This window comes from Strix uralensis, chromosome 14 (assembly GCF_047716275.1).
Source record: "Strix uralensis isolate ZFMK-TIS-50842 chromosome 14, bStrUra1, whole genome shotgun sequence".
Classification (NCBI taxonomy): domain Eukaryota; kingdom Metazoa; phylum Chordata; class Aves; order Strigiformes; family Strigidae; genus Strix; species Strix uralensis.
Genome location: NC_133985.1, coordinates 2,884,949 through 2,902,673, shown reverse-complemented (window position 1 = coordinate 2,902,673; position 17,725 = coordinate 2,884,949). Strand labels below are relative to the sequence as shown.

The 17,725-nt window shown below is 47.0% G+C and overlaps 1 protein-coding gene across 1 annotated transcript in view; it reads left to right on the top strand.

Annotated features, from left to right (window-relative positions):
- Nucleotides 1-561: 561 nt before the first annotated feature.
- The window catches only part of UBE2D2 (ubiquitin conjugating enzyme E2 D2), a 30,522-nt gene continuing 13,358 nt past the window's right edge, over nt 562-17,725 (top strand). Inside the window, exons 1-5 of the mRNA XM_074883967.1 lie at nt 562-950; nt 11,783-11,846; nt 16,569-16,600; nt 16,689-16,766; nt 16,855-16,960. Coding sequence (XP_074740068.1) covers nt 927-950; nt 11,783-11,846; nt 16,569-16,600; nt 16,689-16,766; nt 16,855-16,960 — 304 coding nt within the window. The 5' untranslated portion in view covers nt 562-926. The remainder of the gene's footprint in view (nt 951-11,782; nt 11,847-16,568; nt 16,601-16,688; nt 16,767-16,854; nt 16,961-17,725) is intronic.

The window sequence follows — 17,725 nt, the reverse complement described above, 5'->3', positions numbered from 1 at the left end:
ACACCGCCGGCCCGCGCCCCAGAGGCCCCGGCCTTCATCCGAAAAGGGGCCTCGGGCCCTCCGCGGCCTCAGCCGGGGCACCTGGGGCCGGCCACCATCTCGCGGTGCAGGGTGCACCGCAGGGGAGGGCGGAGGCTCCCCCCAGGGCTGCCGGGGCGCGGGGTCCCGCCGAGGCCACCGGCACCACCTCAGGCCCGGCCCGGCCCGGCCCGGCCCGGCCCCGGCGCCTCAGGCCCTCCCCGGCCCCACAGCGGCGGCGCGGCCGGGACTTCTTCCCGCCCGGTGTTCTCGCGAGAACGCGCCGTCACACGCCGCCGCCGGCCAACCCGCGCGTCACGCCGCCGCCGTATCCTTCCGCGATCTCCCCCTCCCCCTTCTGGAGAGTTCTGCACGGCGGCCGCACGACAAATAGTCCCCGCCGTCCCCCGCTCCTCCTCTCTCTCTCGCCCGGCCCTCCCCCTTCGCTCCTAGACCGGTCTCGGCCCCCGTCGCGGCGGCCGCCTCCGCGCCGCCAACCGGCGGCGGAGCGCGGCAGCGGCGGCGGCGGTTGGGGAGCCACGGCGGAGTGATACGCGGAAGGCCGGCGAGGAGGCGCCAGTGCATAAAGAGGCGGCGGAGGGATGCGGTAGGAGCTGCGGCAGCGGCAGCGAGCTCCATCCCAGCGGCGCCGCCAGGGGAGCAGCGCGCCAGGCCGGCCCGCCCGCAGGCCCCCCGCCCCCCCCCCCTCCGCCGCCGCCTTCTGGGGGGGCCCCCTCCTTCCCTCCCCCCCTTCTCTCTCTCCTTCCCCTCCCCCCTTCCCCTCCCCCCCCTCCCTCTTCCGCGCCGCCGCCACCTCCGCGCTCCTCCTTCCCCCCCTCCCCCTCGGAAAATAGTCCCCGCGGGCTGCCCCCTCCCCGCCCGCCCCTCCTCGCCGCCTCGCGCACACAATGGCGCTGAAGAGAATCCACAAGGTAAGGGCAGGGCCCCGCCGCCCCGCGCCCGGCTCCGCGCCCGCCCGCCCCGGCCTAGCGCTCGCCTTACATAACCCGGGTAGGCCGCCGCCGCCCCGGCCTGGCGGGGAGGGAAGGGCCGGGCCGGGCCCTGCCCCGGCGGCGCGGGGTCCCTCCGGTGCCCGCCTCGGCTCGGGGGGGGTACGGGCGCCTTTCGCCGCCCGCGCTGAGGGGACGGGCGGCCCCGCCGTCAGGAGAAGGCGGCAGCCGGGCCCAGGGAGGTGGGAGCCGCGGGGAAGTTGCCCGGCTCCCCTCGGCGGCGCGGGCCGGGCCGCGGCTGCCGGAGCTGGGCTCGGCGGCTCCGGCCCAGCCTGCGGGGCGCTTTGTTCGTCCCCCCGGGAAGGTCCGTTCTGACCGGGGTGGGGTGCGGGGCTGGGCCCTGACCCGCAGGGCTGTTACCCCGCGGGCGGAGGCCGGGGCCGGCGGTGGTCTGCGCGGCCGGGCCCCTCCGAAGCAACGTGGCCCCCGGAGCCCGGGCCCTGGGGCCGCGAGGGGGCGCCGGGCGGCGGGGCAGGGCGGCGGGCCGGGGGTGGGCAGCAGCCGCCGCCAGCTGTTGCAGCCTGAGGGGCTGCTCCTCGCCCTCCGGAGTCGCTGGGGGCGTGGAACCGGACACGCGCGGGGGTAGTGAGGGACCCCGCGGTGGAGCGGGGGCCGCTGCTCTGGGGAGAAGGCGCCCGGAGGAGCGAAACGCTGCCCGCGCTGGAAGTTTTGGCATAGCTCGGTCGGGATATCGGTGGTGAAAGGCCCTTCTTCCTCCAGGAGCGGCGGGCGGTCTTGGTGTTGGATACTGAAGCGCTAAGCGTAGTAAGCTTGTCACGTTCAACTAGTCAAAATAGTGTGATTTATTATTTTAATGGAGCCAGTGCTGCTCTACGACCTGAGTCATCTAGCAGACTTGTAGGGAAAGGCATGCGAGGTGCCTTTTCCTCCTGGAACAGGAGGTGCACAGCACTTGGCCTTTTAGAAAAACACTGCTGCCGAATCCCCTGTTGACTTCAAACTGTACTTTGCTTGATCATCATAGTATCTTTTACCGGGGGGAGCGGGAAGAGGATTATTGAAGTACACTTTTATTGCCTTGGTGAGTCAGGCAGGGAATTTCTATCCTTTTTCCCTGCAAAGCACCTAGCTGTCAGTTTGGAGTCTCCATTCAAGGTTCAGGTGTAGAAGCCACTCCTCCCACAGGGTTTCTATGTAAATCTATTACTGTGTCAATCTAATTACTATGTAAATCTAACTTTTGTCTAGAACCAGATGTGAACCCGCTACCTAATATTTAAGATCAGTTTGCCAGCTCTGTTTTATGTATGTAGTATCAGATTTGGATTACGTGTTAACATCTTTGCTTTGATTGTAGGTTATCCTGAAGTTTTGGTGAAGCTTCATGTGTCGTATTGGTCTAATTAAGGTGGAGAAGAAAGTTGAAGAGAGCGTGAAGGCTTGTGTATGCTTGTGGAATAGGTAGAGCTTGAAAGGGAAGGATTTTTGAGTATAATTTTAGTGTATTGAAATTTCCAGATGAGCACATGGTAGCGGGTTACATAAGGAAGTTGTGCTCCAGCTGAGTATTGTTTGTCTGCATCATTCTGTCCCTTACTTTAGTGACACTCAGTACGTTGTGAAAACTGTTCCACAGTGTGTTTGTGGGCTTGCAGGTGTTTCAGAAGAGTGCTTCCTCCCTGGGAGCGTGTCGTGTGCCTGCCATTGGGATAGACCTAAGAGACACAGCAGTGAACGCTGAGCAGGGTAAATGTGGCTGCTGGGGGCGGGGGGGGGACGTGCAGACAGTGCAGGGCTCTTGTGGGGAGGGTATATCTTCTATCAGGTAACTCGGGAAGCAAGGACAGCTGCTCTGTTGCAGCTTGTGTGCTGAGGTTCAGGATTCAACACTCTGAGCACTTCTGTTTCTAGCCTGTGGTTTTTAACAGGAGAGAAGCTGAATGTGTTGAGTCTGTTAAAATTGGGTGCTTGTGGACCGATTCTTTATGCTGCTTTTCAAAGAAGGAATCCTGATGGGTAATGGGGATTGTGTAAGGTTATGAGAGCCTTGGGAAGCAGTGAGACCATTGCCCAGGCAGTGGTGTATATTGAGCTCTGCAAAGTACCAAGTGTTTCAGTGGAGTAAGAGTGGTGGTTTTTGAGGAGAGGGGAGATGATAGGGTTGTAGGTGGCATTTCCAACAAGTATGTGAAGGGAAATAAAACTGTGCCTACAGTCTGGATGGTTTAAAAGCTAGATGGTAGTTAAGCTACGGACTGGAGAGGAGTACTCTTAATTTGAGTTACTTCCTTAACTACTTAAGTAATAGAATCATAGGATGGTTTGGGTTGGAAGGGACCTTTGAAGATCATCTAGTCCCACCCCGATGCCCTGGGCAGGGACACCTTCCACTAGCCCAGGTTGCCCAAAGCCCTGTCCAACCTGGCCTTGAACCCTTCCAGGGAGGGGGCAGCCACAGCTTCTCTGGGCAACCTGTGCCAGGGCCTCCCCACCCTCACAGGGAAGAATTTCTTCCTTATATCTAATCTAAATCTGCCTCCTTTCAGTTTAAAACCATTAACCCTCATCCTGTCCCTAGCCCCCCAATAACGAGTCCCTCCCCCCACTTTCCTGTAGCCCTTTTAAGTCCTGGGAGGCTGCTCTGAGGTCTCCCTGGAGCCTTCTCTTCTCCAGCCTGAACACCCCCAACTCTCTCAGCCTGTCCTCACAGGGGAGGTGCTCCAGCCCCCCAATCATCTTCGTGGCCTCCTCTGGCCCTTCTCGAGCAGGTCCGTGTCCTTCTGATGTTGGTGCTCCAGAGCTGGACACAGCACTGCAGGGGCAGGGGGGTCTCACGAGAGCAGAGTAGAGGGGCAGAATCCCTTCCCTCACCCTGCTGCCCACACTTCTCCTGATGCAGCCCAGCACACAGTTGGCTGTCTGGGCTGTGAGAGCACATTGCTGGCTCATAGTCAGTTTTCCATCCACTAACACCCCCAAGTCCTTCTCCTTGGGCTGCTCTCCATCCACTCCTTGCCCAGCCTGTGTTTGTGCTTGGGATTGTCCCGACCCACAGGCAGGACCTTGCCCTTGGCCTTGTTGAACTCCATGAGGTTTGCATGTCCCACCTCTCCAGCCTGTCCAGGTCCCTCCGGGTGGCCCATCCCTTCCCTCCAGCGTGTGACCGCACCACACAGCTTGGCGAACCTGCTGAGGGTGCCTCGATCCCACTGTCTGTGTCTCCAACAAAGATGTTAAAACAGCGCTGGTCCCGACCCCTGAGGAACGCTGCTTGTCACTGCTCTCTACTTGGACATCGAGCCATTGACTGTAACTCTTTGATCACTTAATAATCACTGGTTGTTTACACTCCAGCTCTCTTAAACCCTGTGGAGAGTGTTTGTATCATCATCTTGGTTTTGTTCTGGTCTTTGGGAAAAGCAGCAGTATCTGGTGTGTAGTGACTGTACCATCCCTGTCAGGATAACGAGAGGAACAGTGGCAAGAACAAAAGCCTGCAGAACGTGGATCAAGTAGAAATAATCCCAATAGACTTGAGTACAGAGAAGCAATGGAAGGAAAGCTGCTGCTTAGGCATTTTTAGAGGGTATTATCGGACTCGATAGATCAGTGTTTAGGTCTCAATCTTGCCACTGGCTCTTGTGCTTGGCAGTTTGGATTTTATGTTCAACTGCAGCCTGTGAGCTTTTTGCCAAAATTTTTGTGTCTTTGGACAATATAGGGATGAGAACGTGGAAACAAGCAGGAAATCCTAAGAGTAAACCTTTGATACAGTGTTACCTGAAATGGCCTCTTTCATGTTGAACTTTCCTGAGCTGGCAGAGGGGCAGAACAAGAAGGTTTTTGCAGCTGGGTAGGTAATGTTGCTGGTGCGTGAGGTAGTGCAAGAACCTGCACTGTCCATCTTGGCATGTCTCTGGTAGCACGATTGCTCTTGGGCTTGTCCTGAGACTTGAGCTTGAGTTTCTGCACGAAGCAGCAGCAGCTGTTCTTTAATCAGATGCTCCGAAAGAGCTCAGGCTTGAGACCTGCTATCAGATTGCTGCTTGTATTATTCACTGCAGTCTTCCAGGCTGTGGTGGTCTTAATTCTTGCTTAGGTGCTTACTGGCTCTCGGGTCTAAAACTTGGAACTCTTTTTCTTGTGAGAAATGTTTGGGGTGTAAGCAATGATACTAGCCAGGGTCCCCATGAAGTGTGGGGATAACAGTGAAGTATAACAATTTCAGTGTTACTTTAATGTATATATCGATATTTTTTTATCAAGGATATATTTTATAAGAAATGCAACGTGAAGATATCCAGGGGTAGGGTGGGAGTGATACTGGAGGGCAATAATGAATGGCTTCCATTTTAAGGTTTAAGGCGAAGCACTTTGTATTCAGCCGCATCCCATTTGTGTTGCTTATCTTTAGGAAATGCATTACCTGTGACTGAATAACTAGGGCACTGTTTGGGATTCTTCGAATGGGAGAGCACGTAAAAGACAGTGGACTAACATGGGAGTCCTGTATGAGCTGCTGGATGGACCCTAGGGTTGAGGGGGAAGGAGAAAGTGGAAGCTGTGCTTCAGCCCTGCTGACGTGAAACTTTTTCTTATAGCGGAGGAGTTTATAATGTAGAAGCCTAAAAAACAGGTAATGCTTTGCAGAACTAAACTATATATTTCCTAATGATGTCCCTGTTTAGCTGCGGAAGATGATGGGCTTGCCTGTTGTCCAGAGCTGCTTGCCCTCCTGAGATGCTTAAGTATCACTTCTGCCAAAATAAACACTACCCGCAGATGGGGTGCGTTAGATGGACTGGCTAGCTGAACAATGTTAGTGTTCACCGAGTTGTGTGCATGCTACCTGTGCTGAGCAAACTTTGTGTTATTTCTGCGCTACCGGTTCTGCTTTACAGCAGCCAGTGGGAACAACTTGTTTCTTCCGTTACGGCCTCTTGCTGTGTTCATGGAGCTGCCAGCGCAGCCCATCTGTGTTAAGTATCTTGTGTGTTGCTAGTACAGAGAATACTGGTTAAGCTTCTGTTAGCTAGCTAGGCTTTTTGATACTCAGATTCCACACCAGGAGGAAGTTACACATTGTTTTGGTCTTCTTGCTGTTCAAGTTTTAAAAAAAAAAAGGTGACAGTTGCATCAGAGCTTGTTTATAACATGTACCTTGGTTATTCCCGTATTTCATGCAGCTTGACTTCTCTCATGCTGCTCACTTAACTGCTTGCCTTCTAACTTCTGCAGAGTCTTGTGGATCTGAGTCATTTCAAGCATTGAAAAGGCAGATTCTCTCAAAGGGAGAGGATTAAAATCTCTCTGAAGATTAAAATATTTCTGTTAATAGGGGTAGTAGCCTTAGAATGACAGATGTTCTGGAATCACAGAAGTCCTGTAGACCAGGAGAGCACCGACGGATGCTGCAGGGCATCAGTGATCTGACCTTGGTGTGCACACGTGAGCGCTACCTTGTGCAGAGTTACTGCTTGGCAAGTAGAGAGCAGAGCTGAGTGAAATGTGTGGTGGATGTAGGCTCTTACACCTTGCCCTACATGGTACCTTCAGCAACAGGTAAGGGTAGAACCTGCTGGCCCAAGGAATGAGCAGCAGGATCTCGCCCTACGTAGCGACTGTGTCGGACTGCGCAGGTAGCTGGCAGCTGCTCATCTGTGCTGTGGTCTTGCTGCTGAGGTAAGGCAGAGTGCTGTTGGCTTGACTTGGGCCCTGATTCTGGCACTGCTCTGTTGAAAGCTGCTAATGATTCATGGCTAAGTGGCTGAAAGTTCCTTTTTGGTTAGGTAAATCACAATTTTGTAACATAGTGTTAGACTACTTGTCACAGAAGGGTTCAGGGACTTGCTAAAGTCAGATTAAAAGCTTGCTTCACTTAACAGAAGCAACCTGAAGAAAAATTAGGCTTATAATCGAGCTAGTGATGTGATCTGAGTAAATTACAGCTTGAAAACAGCTCAAACTGGAGTAGGGAGGAAAGGCTATGGAGTCCAAGCTAAAAGGACTTTGGATAATCTTTGAAGGCGTACATCTAGTGTGTTGGGGTGTATTTGGGGAACTCTACTGTGTACCAAGGTTTATTAAAATTGCTGGAACTGACTGCTAAAGGATGCTGGCTTTTTACTTGCTTGATTGGCTTCTTGATGTTGCCAGTTATGTTGGTTATTCTTACTGAAGGCTGTATTAGCCTTAATTTAATCCTTAAAACTAGTCTTATCTTCTGGCCAGAGCAGTTTTTACCAGGAACATGCTAGACTGAGGAGGGAATTGTCTAGAATAAATCTGAACTTTTAACAAATGTCTTTGGAGTTTACAATTAAAACTAACTTGAAACATGCGCAGAGTTAAACTTTAAGGTTAAGACTTAAAACGCTTGTGTTTGATAGTGCTTTAAAAACTTGTTGGGCAGTTTGTGAACTTCTTGAGGAAGATGCATTTTAAATGCTGCTGGGAAATGTACTAAGGGAGGAGGGTAGGAGTGAGACTTGTGACACTGGCTTTCCCCTGTGCCCTGAGGCCTCACTGGCAGCTGATGCCTTTGGTGACTTGGGAAGCACAGCTGGGGAGGGTGTCTGGCATAAGCACACATCTTCCTTACAATGCTTTCCTGGCACCCCTGCGTAGGGGGTTGTTTTGTTGGGAACTTATGAACACAATTAAGTCTTCTTTTGGAGCCTAAATGTCAGTTTCTTGGGAGGGTTTTGAGGCTTTTAGGATATCTAGTTCATGGATGTACTGGGAGCAGTTGCATTCAACTTGGCCTTTGGGCAAGACACCTTGAACCATGCTTTGCTTTGTGCTGTGCTTCCACTTCCTCATTTTTGCTGAGGAACTAATTAATCCTTTTAACTGTAAGATGGGTTGAGGTGATGGTATGATCCACAGCAGTGGGCCCAACCTCAAGGGTATTTTGCTGTAGGGGAGGTGGCAGAAGCTTTAAGTTCTGTAAGTTGGCTTTCCAGCTGAAGGCAATTCATGGTGAGGTAGCCCCCTGGGTGCTGAATAACTCAAACTGAAACTTCATCTAAAGGCTGCTTGAGTCTTCACTTTTAAGTTCCTAAAGCAAAACCTTCCGCATGTGCTTAAGGATCAGAAACTGTCTTGAATGGTAACCAGCTACAGCTCTCTTTGGGTTTTGGTTTAAAATCAGCATTGTCAAGATCAGACTTGATCATTCACCAGCAAGCCTTCCCAGGTGACAGGGAAATAGAGCCGGCCTTGCAGCTTAGGATCTGGTACATGCAGTAATAGCTGGCTTGTGGATGATACCAAACTGTAATTGAATCCTCCATGCATTATGAGTTCCAGTTTTATGTGAACTTGAGTCCTTTGTTCTGAGTTACAAACCAGCTGGTTCTCAGTCTCCCTCAGCAACATCTGGAAGCAAAGACTTCACTAGGTCTGGTATTGTGCTAGCTGTACCTTGAAAACTGCACAGGAGTTTTCAAAAGGCAAAGTAACCTCTTGGATGCAAAAGCTTGGCACTGTGCTGCAGCAGTGAACGCTCCTTTTCATTTGTACCTGGGTAAATGCAGCTATATGTAGCTACCATTCCTGTTTAGAACTTGGCTTTGCAGGTCTGACAAGTGAGTAGTGGGAGTCTTACTAGCATGTTGGTAGCTTCAAGAGAACGGCATGTTCAAGCCATCATCTGTGCCCTGCCAGGAAATCTGGTGATGTGTTGGCCTCTCCAGTGTGCAGAGGCAACTGGTGGTCTGCTGCAGCTAGTGGCTGTGCCCCAGAGGTTTCTTGTGAGGTTAAACTTCCTTCTTGTTATCCGAGCTCTTGCTCTACAAAAGCTGGGAGGTTTTTTATTGCAGGGGCTTGAATTGAGAGTTGTTGCTAAACTTTTCCAAGTGGAAGGAGCTTATGCATTGCTTTTTACAAGGGCCTTTTAATCTGTGATGTTTCAATCTGAATTTATAGAGCAGAACCTGAAATGCTGCCTTAGGTGAGAGCTGCATCACTAAGACAAGTAGTATGAGTGTTCATTGCAAGTAATCCCTTTCCGGTGAGATAATATACACGGCTTCAGAAAACCAAAGTATTCCTTCTAGCTGGAACTGAAGATTGAAGAGAGAGTATTTTGATGAGGAACAGGGCTGCCACTAACAACTTCATTGTTACCTCTGCATCTGTTGTGAGAATTACCTCGTGGTATTACTGAAGGTGTGTTGTTTCATCCAGTTTGGTGAAATGATGCTTTTGAGCAGCAGGACGTAGGGTGAATGTTGGGGCAGCTTTGGAGCTGTGCATTCTACTAGCTGGCAGAATATGTGCTCAGGCTGCAGCCTGTGTTTGTAACTATTTCCCCTTTATAGTAGGGAAGGTCCATGCTAGGTTCTTATTATAATCCATAGTAGGTTGTGGTCTTACATGGAAAACATGGATTCTTACAGTTGTTCTCTTTCTGAGTCTAGTGTTGCATCTTATGCACAAAACAGGAGTGAAGGGGATGAGAAGTGGTAAGGAAGAGAGGTTAGATGTGTGTGGTTTTTTCTTTAATAGATGTGTTTGGGGTTTTGAGTACTGTAGTGTTAAATTGTTTCTTCCAGAAGATTAGAGTCCAGTGGCATTTGGAAATGGATTGTACTCTATACACCTTTAGATGGAGTAGGTGCATTCCTGTTTCTAAGTTTTCATGCCTGTACTTCTGAATTTGTGCACGTGGAGATACACTTCATTCCTTGTAGCCACGACTAGACTGACCACCAGTGGAGCTGTAAGTGGCTTCCTTCGCTGCAGTGATGGCACAGGCTGTCTCTTGGCTTACCGATGCTGAAGCAGAGCACAGTGCAGTCAGCTACTCTGTATTTTTCAGACTGGCACTATCTGAAAACTCCTACAGTACATGCACTTCTCTATGGTAGAGCAGTATCCTGTTGTGCAGGATGGTGCTCAACATACTTCATGTTCTGGAGTTAAAGCAGAGAGGTGTACAGTGGGTGCTGGGAAGTGTGCTGTGGGAAGTGAGAGCACACTACTGATCTCCATGCTAGCTGGTACTTGCAGCTGGGAGGTGAGGAGGGAATCCTCACTTGGCTAAAGTTGGCTGCTCTGAATTGCCATGCATAACTGACAACTCTGAGGGCTTTCCTCCTTCAGAGGATATCTGGAGATGCTCTTCACCTTCAGGAGGGAGCAGGCTCTTCAGCTATACTGCATGTTCAATATCTACTCCTGTCCCAAGTCCATGCTGAACCGTGAAGGGTGGGAGCAAGGTTTGCTTGGGTCAGCACTGTAAGGAGCTCACTAAGATCAGTAGAAAACTGTCAGGAGGCCTTCAGCTGGGCTCCTTAGGAGTTGGGAGCCAATGAGAGCAAAGCCAAACTTGTGTATGCTTTACAGTAGTCAGGGTATGTGAAGCTTTGTATCTCCACTGCAAGGCTTTTGGAGAACAGCATACTGAGGGGAAAATCCTGAGATTTACCTGTTTGATGTGAGGCAGCATTCCTGTGCTGTAATAGAGGATTTGGTTAGTGGTGGCCTCCCAGTTCATGGGAAGTAGAAGCTGGAATTCCAGACATCATCTATTCCAGAGCTTAAATACTTCCTGTAAATAGCAAAAAGCCATTAAGTGGCAAGCTTTTCCTGTTCCTGCAATCAGCTTGTCTTGATCATTGTCCTTAAATGTTTTGTCTATCAAAAGCTTCAGATAAGTCTGGTATCTGCGACTCCACTGTGGACTGTTGCTGGTAACCCTTGCAGGCTGTGAGGTGAAGAGCTGAACCGCAGGGCCAGGGACAGTATGGGAGTGTTTCCTGAATGCTACATTTAGTTGCGCTTGTAATGGTTGTCTGGTATGTTTAGCTCTCTAGACTGAGTTAGCACAGAAAAAAGTTAATATGTTTGGGCCCATCATGCAAAGTAGGTCCGTGGCTGAGCCAGAAATAGAACAGACAAAGTTTGACTTCAAAACTTTACTCTATTTGCATTTCCCACTAAATGTCCACCTCCTGAGCAAATTGCTAATGTGAGTTACTGGTGACAATGTGTGGACGCTCTTTCTTGATGTGGGCTGAAATTTTGCTTCAAATTGAAACTTGATATAGTTGAGAAGTATTCTGAATTACTCAACCTGTTTAGCCAGAGCAATTGAGACTCATAATAGGATTTCTTCAGAGGAAAATCTGACTGACACAGCTACTTGAAAAGTGAGTATTTCCATTCATGGGTTAGCAGTTCTATAGGTACAGAAGGCCTTGTGTCTTACTCCATTTAACCACCTATGTTCACTGATGCATATAGCTGGAGATGAAGCAACCACAGGTTATTGAAGCTTTGTATACTACAAAAAGGCCACCGAAGGCTTGAGACGATGATAAACTAGATTGTTGCAGCTGGAGCAACCTGGGAGCTGTTACAATACAGGGGATAAAATGAGGCTGATACTGAGAGTCATTGGATTGAGGCCATCTTACCTCTCTGACCTGAAGATAGTAGAATATATAATACCTTGGTAATGCTTGGGATCTCTTAAGTTCTATTATCAATCAAGGCAAATTGATAGACCCTATGACTTGATGAGGATTGCTGTGACTTAGTACTCTGTGGAAACCTAGAAAGGTAACTGATGCATATGCCGAACGTGGTACCTGGATTTAAGATGCAACTTTGCTTTCTGGGCTGTTAGTCTTGTGGTGTTGCCATTCTTGTGGTTTCAGAAAACTCCCTAATGTGAGCATTATGTTCGTGAGTGAGAATGATAGCCAAAGTGCCACTAGTTTTTTTTTAGCAATGACGTGATTGGGTCTGAAATTAAATGAAATAAACTGTTCCTGTTTTTTTAGGAGTTGAATGATCTGGCACGTGATCCTCCAGCACAGTGTTCAGCAGGGCCTGTTGGTGATGACAGTAAGTATGCTTCTATCAGCAAACACATGCAGTGTCTAACTTTTTTTTTCCTTCTAAAATGGGATGTCTGGTTCCTTAGTAAGGAGAACCCTTCTGTTTCTTTTGGTTAGAGTACTAAACATTACTCCGCATACTAATCTTAAATTTGTTGCCCTTCTGTATCTCTTAATACTTCCCTTGTGTTTCACTAGAGATGTGTGTTAGTCCCATTTTATTGATTGGGCAGCTCTGTTCACTGACATCTGAAGTTGCATCTTTTGAATTAACTGTTCTGGCATTCTCATAGGCATGAAGTTAGGAAACTTCAGTAGCTCGGTGGCTGAACCAGCAAGCAGCTGCATACAACTGTCTTGAGTTTTGATATCTAAACTGTATGTGGTGTAGTCACACAGTTCTGTAGAAGTCTACTGCTAATACTAGATGCTAGTACAGCAAGGTCAGGGTTAACTATTTTACACAGGAGTTAGTTAACACTGCATTTTTTTAAAGAGAGTTACATGTAGTCCTTGAGGATAAGAGGCTAAAATGTGAATGGAAGGAGAACTAGTTGGTAAATTAGAGCTTGAATCATCAAGTAATGCTAGATTTTTAAAAAACTTTAATAGTTACTGTGGTCAACTGAGTTATAGAAACACTGGAAACATTGCTTGTTCTTTAATCTGTTCTGTGCTATTGTATTATAGGGCAAGCCAGAGTATAAGAACTGAAAACCAGGTTTGGCTCTTTAATTTTTTAGGCAGGATTTCACTCCGTTTTGAATACTACTTGTGGCTTTCTCACTAACAAAATCTAAATGTCCAGATCCTGCTGTCATGACTACCTTGTTGCTTTATTTGGACATAGCTGCTTAGCTATGAGATAGAAGGTGCAGGTGGAGTGTCCTTAAATCCCATGGCACTGTTCTGTTTGAAAGCTGTACTCAAATCAGTTGGCCCTGCCAGGTTCCGTGTAAGGGATAGCCTAGGACAATCTTTTTGGCCTACACATCAGCTGGTTGTCTTTCCTGTGCAAGGTTGTTCACCTGGTGTGTGATTTGGAGCTGTTTTCTGTCCTTTCGAAGCTCGAGGACCTGTGTTAAAGTAGAAAAAAAAAGCAGTTATTCTTTAAAGCCCTACCCTGATTCTTTTTGCCCGACATTGTTTTATAGTAAGATCTACTGTCATCTTGTGCATTTATGTTTTGCGTAGGGAGGAGGGCAAGATATATTGTGTGACTTGACTTTAAGAAGCATCCATATAAACACCATTATCTTATTTGTAGGTGATGTTCCCCAGTCTGCTTTGATTAGCTGTGAATAAGGCAACTTAATTGTTTCCCTGTTCTTTATAGTGGTTTTCTGTGAGAGGCCTTTAAACTGCAGTGGTTTTGCAAGCTGTACAGCCTTCTCCATATTAACTAGGATTTTACACTTTCCGGTGAACTGATTTTTTTATAGCAATGTTAGACTTTTGGTCATATAGCTTAGGTGAGCAAGATCAGTAGGATGTTTAGTGAGACAAGAACACTTGCAAATTCACCTTTTGCTTTATAACTTTATAGTGGGCCCTGGGGTAAATTCAGGTACTGCATATTGACATTTAGTGCACAAAATGCCTGAGACAAGGGAGTGATCTTATATTTGTAGCAGGTCTGCTGTGTATAAAAGGTTACAGAAGAACACTTGGAGTCTTTGACTGGGATGTCCATTAAACAGCATGCATTGAACTTGCTGTGCACCATGGTCTCTGACAAGGGTGCTGTTCAGCAAAGCATCCAAGCTCATGAGAGTAGGGGATGTTTAAGTAAGGAAACCCTCAATCTCTGTGCTGAGAGCTCTAAGCTTGGGTATCCTTTCTAAAAGGAAAAATATGTAGACACCTAATCTCAGGGAGCTGTGCTTCAGCCCTGCTGAATCACTTCTGAACTATTCAGAGTGCTGAAGTTTCTATAAACTTACATTCCTATAAAAATCTAGGAATAGATTAAAAAAAGCACTTGAAACCTGAGAATGAAAATACTGAAATTAGAGATGTTACTGTTCAGCAATGCTTTCAAACAAGTGGAAGCTGCATTTGGTTTTGAGGGTTTTTGCAGTAGTGTCAAGCTGTTTCTAATTATTCCACAAGTTATTTCTGCTTTCAAAATAGTATTTCAAAAAAGCTGGTAGTTTCATGGAAGAGAAATTACTAAGATGTAGAGCCAGTTTGTGGCTTTTCTTCCCTTAAACTAGCAAGTGTGACTTGTGCCATGATAAACTACTTCATAGTTTCCAAAAACTATCAAAGGTGATGGAGATCGTCTGGTGGAGGAGGTGGTAATATAAGTTGGTGAATGCTTATAATGGAAAGTTACTTCTGAATACAGAAAACTTTAGTATTCAATTATTCTCCTCGTGCCACCTTTCTGAAAGACCTCTAATGAAAGACTTCCACTATTGAGAGCAACGCTTTGGGTGTGTGTAAGTGGATAGCAGTGGCAGCAACAGAAAGGTGCCTTCTCTTGAGATCCCTGTGCTCTAGGCCTGCCCCAGTTGCCTTGTCAGAATGACACTTCTCGGAGTTCAGGACATGCTGTGCTTGCAAACTGGTATCCTGTGGCTAGTCCAGCCGATGTAAACTGTCCCCAGTTATGAGCTTCTTGTCCCTGTAGTTCATAAACTGGGAAGTGAAGAGCTATTTCTGCCTTGGTAAGTGTAGGGACAGGGTTTTCCTTCTCTTGGTAATGTAGTTTTAGCCCTCTTCCACCCACCTCTTGCCTTTGTTTTGGAAATATGCTTGGGACTGAATTACACTTGTACGCTTCCAGAGTGCTATGCAGTGGCTTAGTTTGCTTTTGAACATGTACCTGTGCTTAGCTACTGAAAGTCAGCAACCCCATTAATTTGTAAATAACTTTTTTAATGGCTGATTTCGAAGAAAAGAATCAGTTGAAATAAGCTCTGTGTGACAGATGCATCTTCTAGTTTGTCAAACTTTTTCTGGATGTTGTGAGAATCTAAAGCTTAGGTTAAATAAGCACTTTCCTTGAGCCTGGGGTGGGAGTTGGGGAGGAGGGGGAAAAACACCCAAAACAATCACACCACCCTTATAGCTTGTAAAATGTTAAGATTCACTGTGAAAACATTTTTCTTTCTGGTTTCTTGTTGGGTTTAAGACAATAGTTGATTATATCTGGTTCTCTTTTTCAGTGTGCAGAGGTATGCAGGTTAAGGTCCAGTGCTGTCTGTGTACTCCTGTGCAGTCACAGTCAATCTTACCAGCATCTACTGATGCCTGTGAAATTCTTGGTGGTTTTTCTGTCATTAGCCACAATCTTCACTGCTGGGTTTCTGCTGCTCCTTTGTCCTCATGTTCTAAGTTTCCCACTGTCCTGCTACAGATAAGGGCTTCATGTGAAGCTGTCTGAACCCTTTTAAAATGGGTGAATGCTGCATATGAACACATGAGCCACTGTCTTGATTTCTTGACTCTACACTGAATGCAGAGTTTCTCGAAAGGCTAGCTGGTGTTACCGGCTGTGATACCCTTTGTAACAAACCTGCTGCTCTAACCAAACGCTCTTTTCCCCTTGCCTCGGCAGGGCTGTTCCTGCTCTGTGTTTTTTCCCTTCCTTGTATGAGATCATTCACAGCTGTAATACCTGTTCTATGTGTAATTAAAAACTGCTCATGCTAGATTAGAACAAGTAGTGCCACTCTGGGCCAAAAGTCATTTTGGCCCAGCTAGTCTTGAAAGCTGTTGACACCAGTTACAAGTACACAGCTGCAGGTGGCTTCAACTTCTGTGTCTTGAAGACTTACCTTGCAGCAACTGGAGTCTTCTGCCCAGCTTCCCAGTACTGAAGATATGATGTAGCTGACATTCATGCAGAGGGAAACTCCCCATGGTACTATTTCACAAATAATTTAAGCTGGCTCTCTGCACAGGCTAGCATTAGAGCCTTTGGGGAACGCAGGAGCCCTGAGAACTTCCTAACGTGCCTCACGCAGATTAACAGCTTTGATTGTTTTCCTTGTTTTCTGCAATGTAAAGACATTCTTCATGAACCTTCTGTATTACCAGATTAAGATGTTCTCTCGGACAGATGCATATGAGTGAGGCTTAATTTCTGTCCATTTAACCTAAAGTGTTTACTAGCACATCCTGAGCAGACGGTCGTTCTTGCATTCTCTTAAGACTCGTATTGCTTTCTACTGCTTTAATGAAATCTTGAGGCCTCGGTGGAGACTAAGCCTAAACATTCAGTCAAGATACCACTGTCTTAGGTTACCTCTTTACATATGGTATATACAAATCTTAGGCTTAGTCTCCATTTGACTAAGGATGTGTGTAGGAGAGATCCTGCCTAAGAAAGGTATGAGTTCATACTGTACGTTTGCCGTAGCTCGCTCTAAGAGGGCAGTCATTAGAAACTGGGCTTTGATTCAGGCGCTTCATTGGAAACCACAAAGTAGAACTCACAGGTTTGTTGGGTCTGAAAAGTTGACTATAACTGTGTTTTTTTTATTGTAATAGGATTTTTTGCAGGGCGTGTGTGTGGTACCACAGCAATCCCAAAGTATGGACCAAGTGAATGTGGAGTGAGGAGTACTTTGCTCTGTCTCTTTAATTCTTTGGCTTGCTTCCCTGCAGCCTTTCAGAAGGCTTTGTTTTTAAAATAGACTTTTCTGTGCTGCTTTGTCTGGAAGAAAGTAGTTCATTACTTGAGCTTCTCCAAACTGAAGTAAATCTTTCTCTTTTTCAGTGTTCCATTGGCAAGCTACAATAATGGGACCAGTAAGTATGAGAGAATTGATGTTCATAGCTTTTTATGACTAGACTTCTTATAACTCCTGAAGCTGCAATGATTCTTTTTCATTAACAGAATGACAGTCCCTATCAAGGTGGAGTATTTTTCTTGACAATTCACTTCCCAACAGATTATCCCTTCAAACCACCTAAGGTGAGTGGCTTGTACCATAAATCTATTCATTACCATGTGGTGTAATGTATATTTGTGAGCCTACACTGAAATTTTCCTTCTTCTGCAGGTTGCATTTACAACAAGAATCTATCATCCAAATATTAACAGTAATGGCAGCATTTGTCTTGATATTCTACGATCACAGTGGTCCCCAGCACTAACTATTTCAAAAGGTACCTCCAATGCTCATTTAATTTTACTCTGCTGAAATGAATTACTGATTTGGATTTAGAATGTAAAAACCGCTGCATTCCTGCTGTCAACCATTTCTGTGGTCACTACTGCAGTCTTGTGACTCTACATCTACATCTAGCTTGCAGCCAGTTCATGAGCACAGGATGCTCTGAACATCCAATTTCCCTGTGACCGCAGGGAGACTGTTCAACTTTGCCGGTGGATCAGATAAGTTGCTACACTAAGTGCGTAGTATTGCCACCTCACCTCAGGCTGAAGACTTAAAAAAAATTAAACCTAGTACATGAAATGGAAGACTTCAACGTTCAAAATGCACACCAAGTAAAACACAGGGGAACAGCTGTGGCTTTTAAAAAATGGTAAAGCTGCTTTGATTCTTCGTAATTTTAAAAAAGTCTGTTTTCAAGGAACATCAGAACTTAATGTTGGTCATTTTTTAGCAAAACTTTCAATGATATGGACTCTAAAGCATGTTTTGAAACTTAACTAGCTTGCACTATCTTTTTTTATCTAAATACATCTTGGTCCCTGTGAACTGTGTTAGCCTGTGGGGCACTGGAGTATATCCTTTGCCTGGTTAAAGCAGTATTCATATTAATGTAAATCAGAGGCTTTAAACACCTTGAAGACCCAGGTTTGAATTTTTTTTGGCTATTGAAACTGTAGATCTACAGTTTGTAGATCTAGCCATGGTTATTGAGAAATGTTTTGGGTCTCTTCTGTGCATTGACCGTGTCTCAATC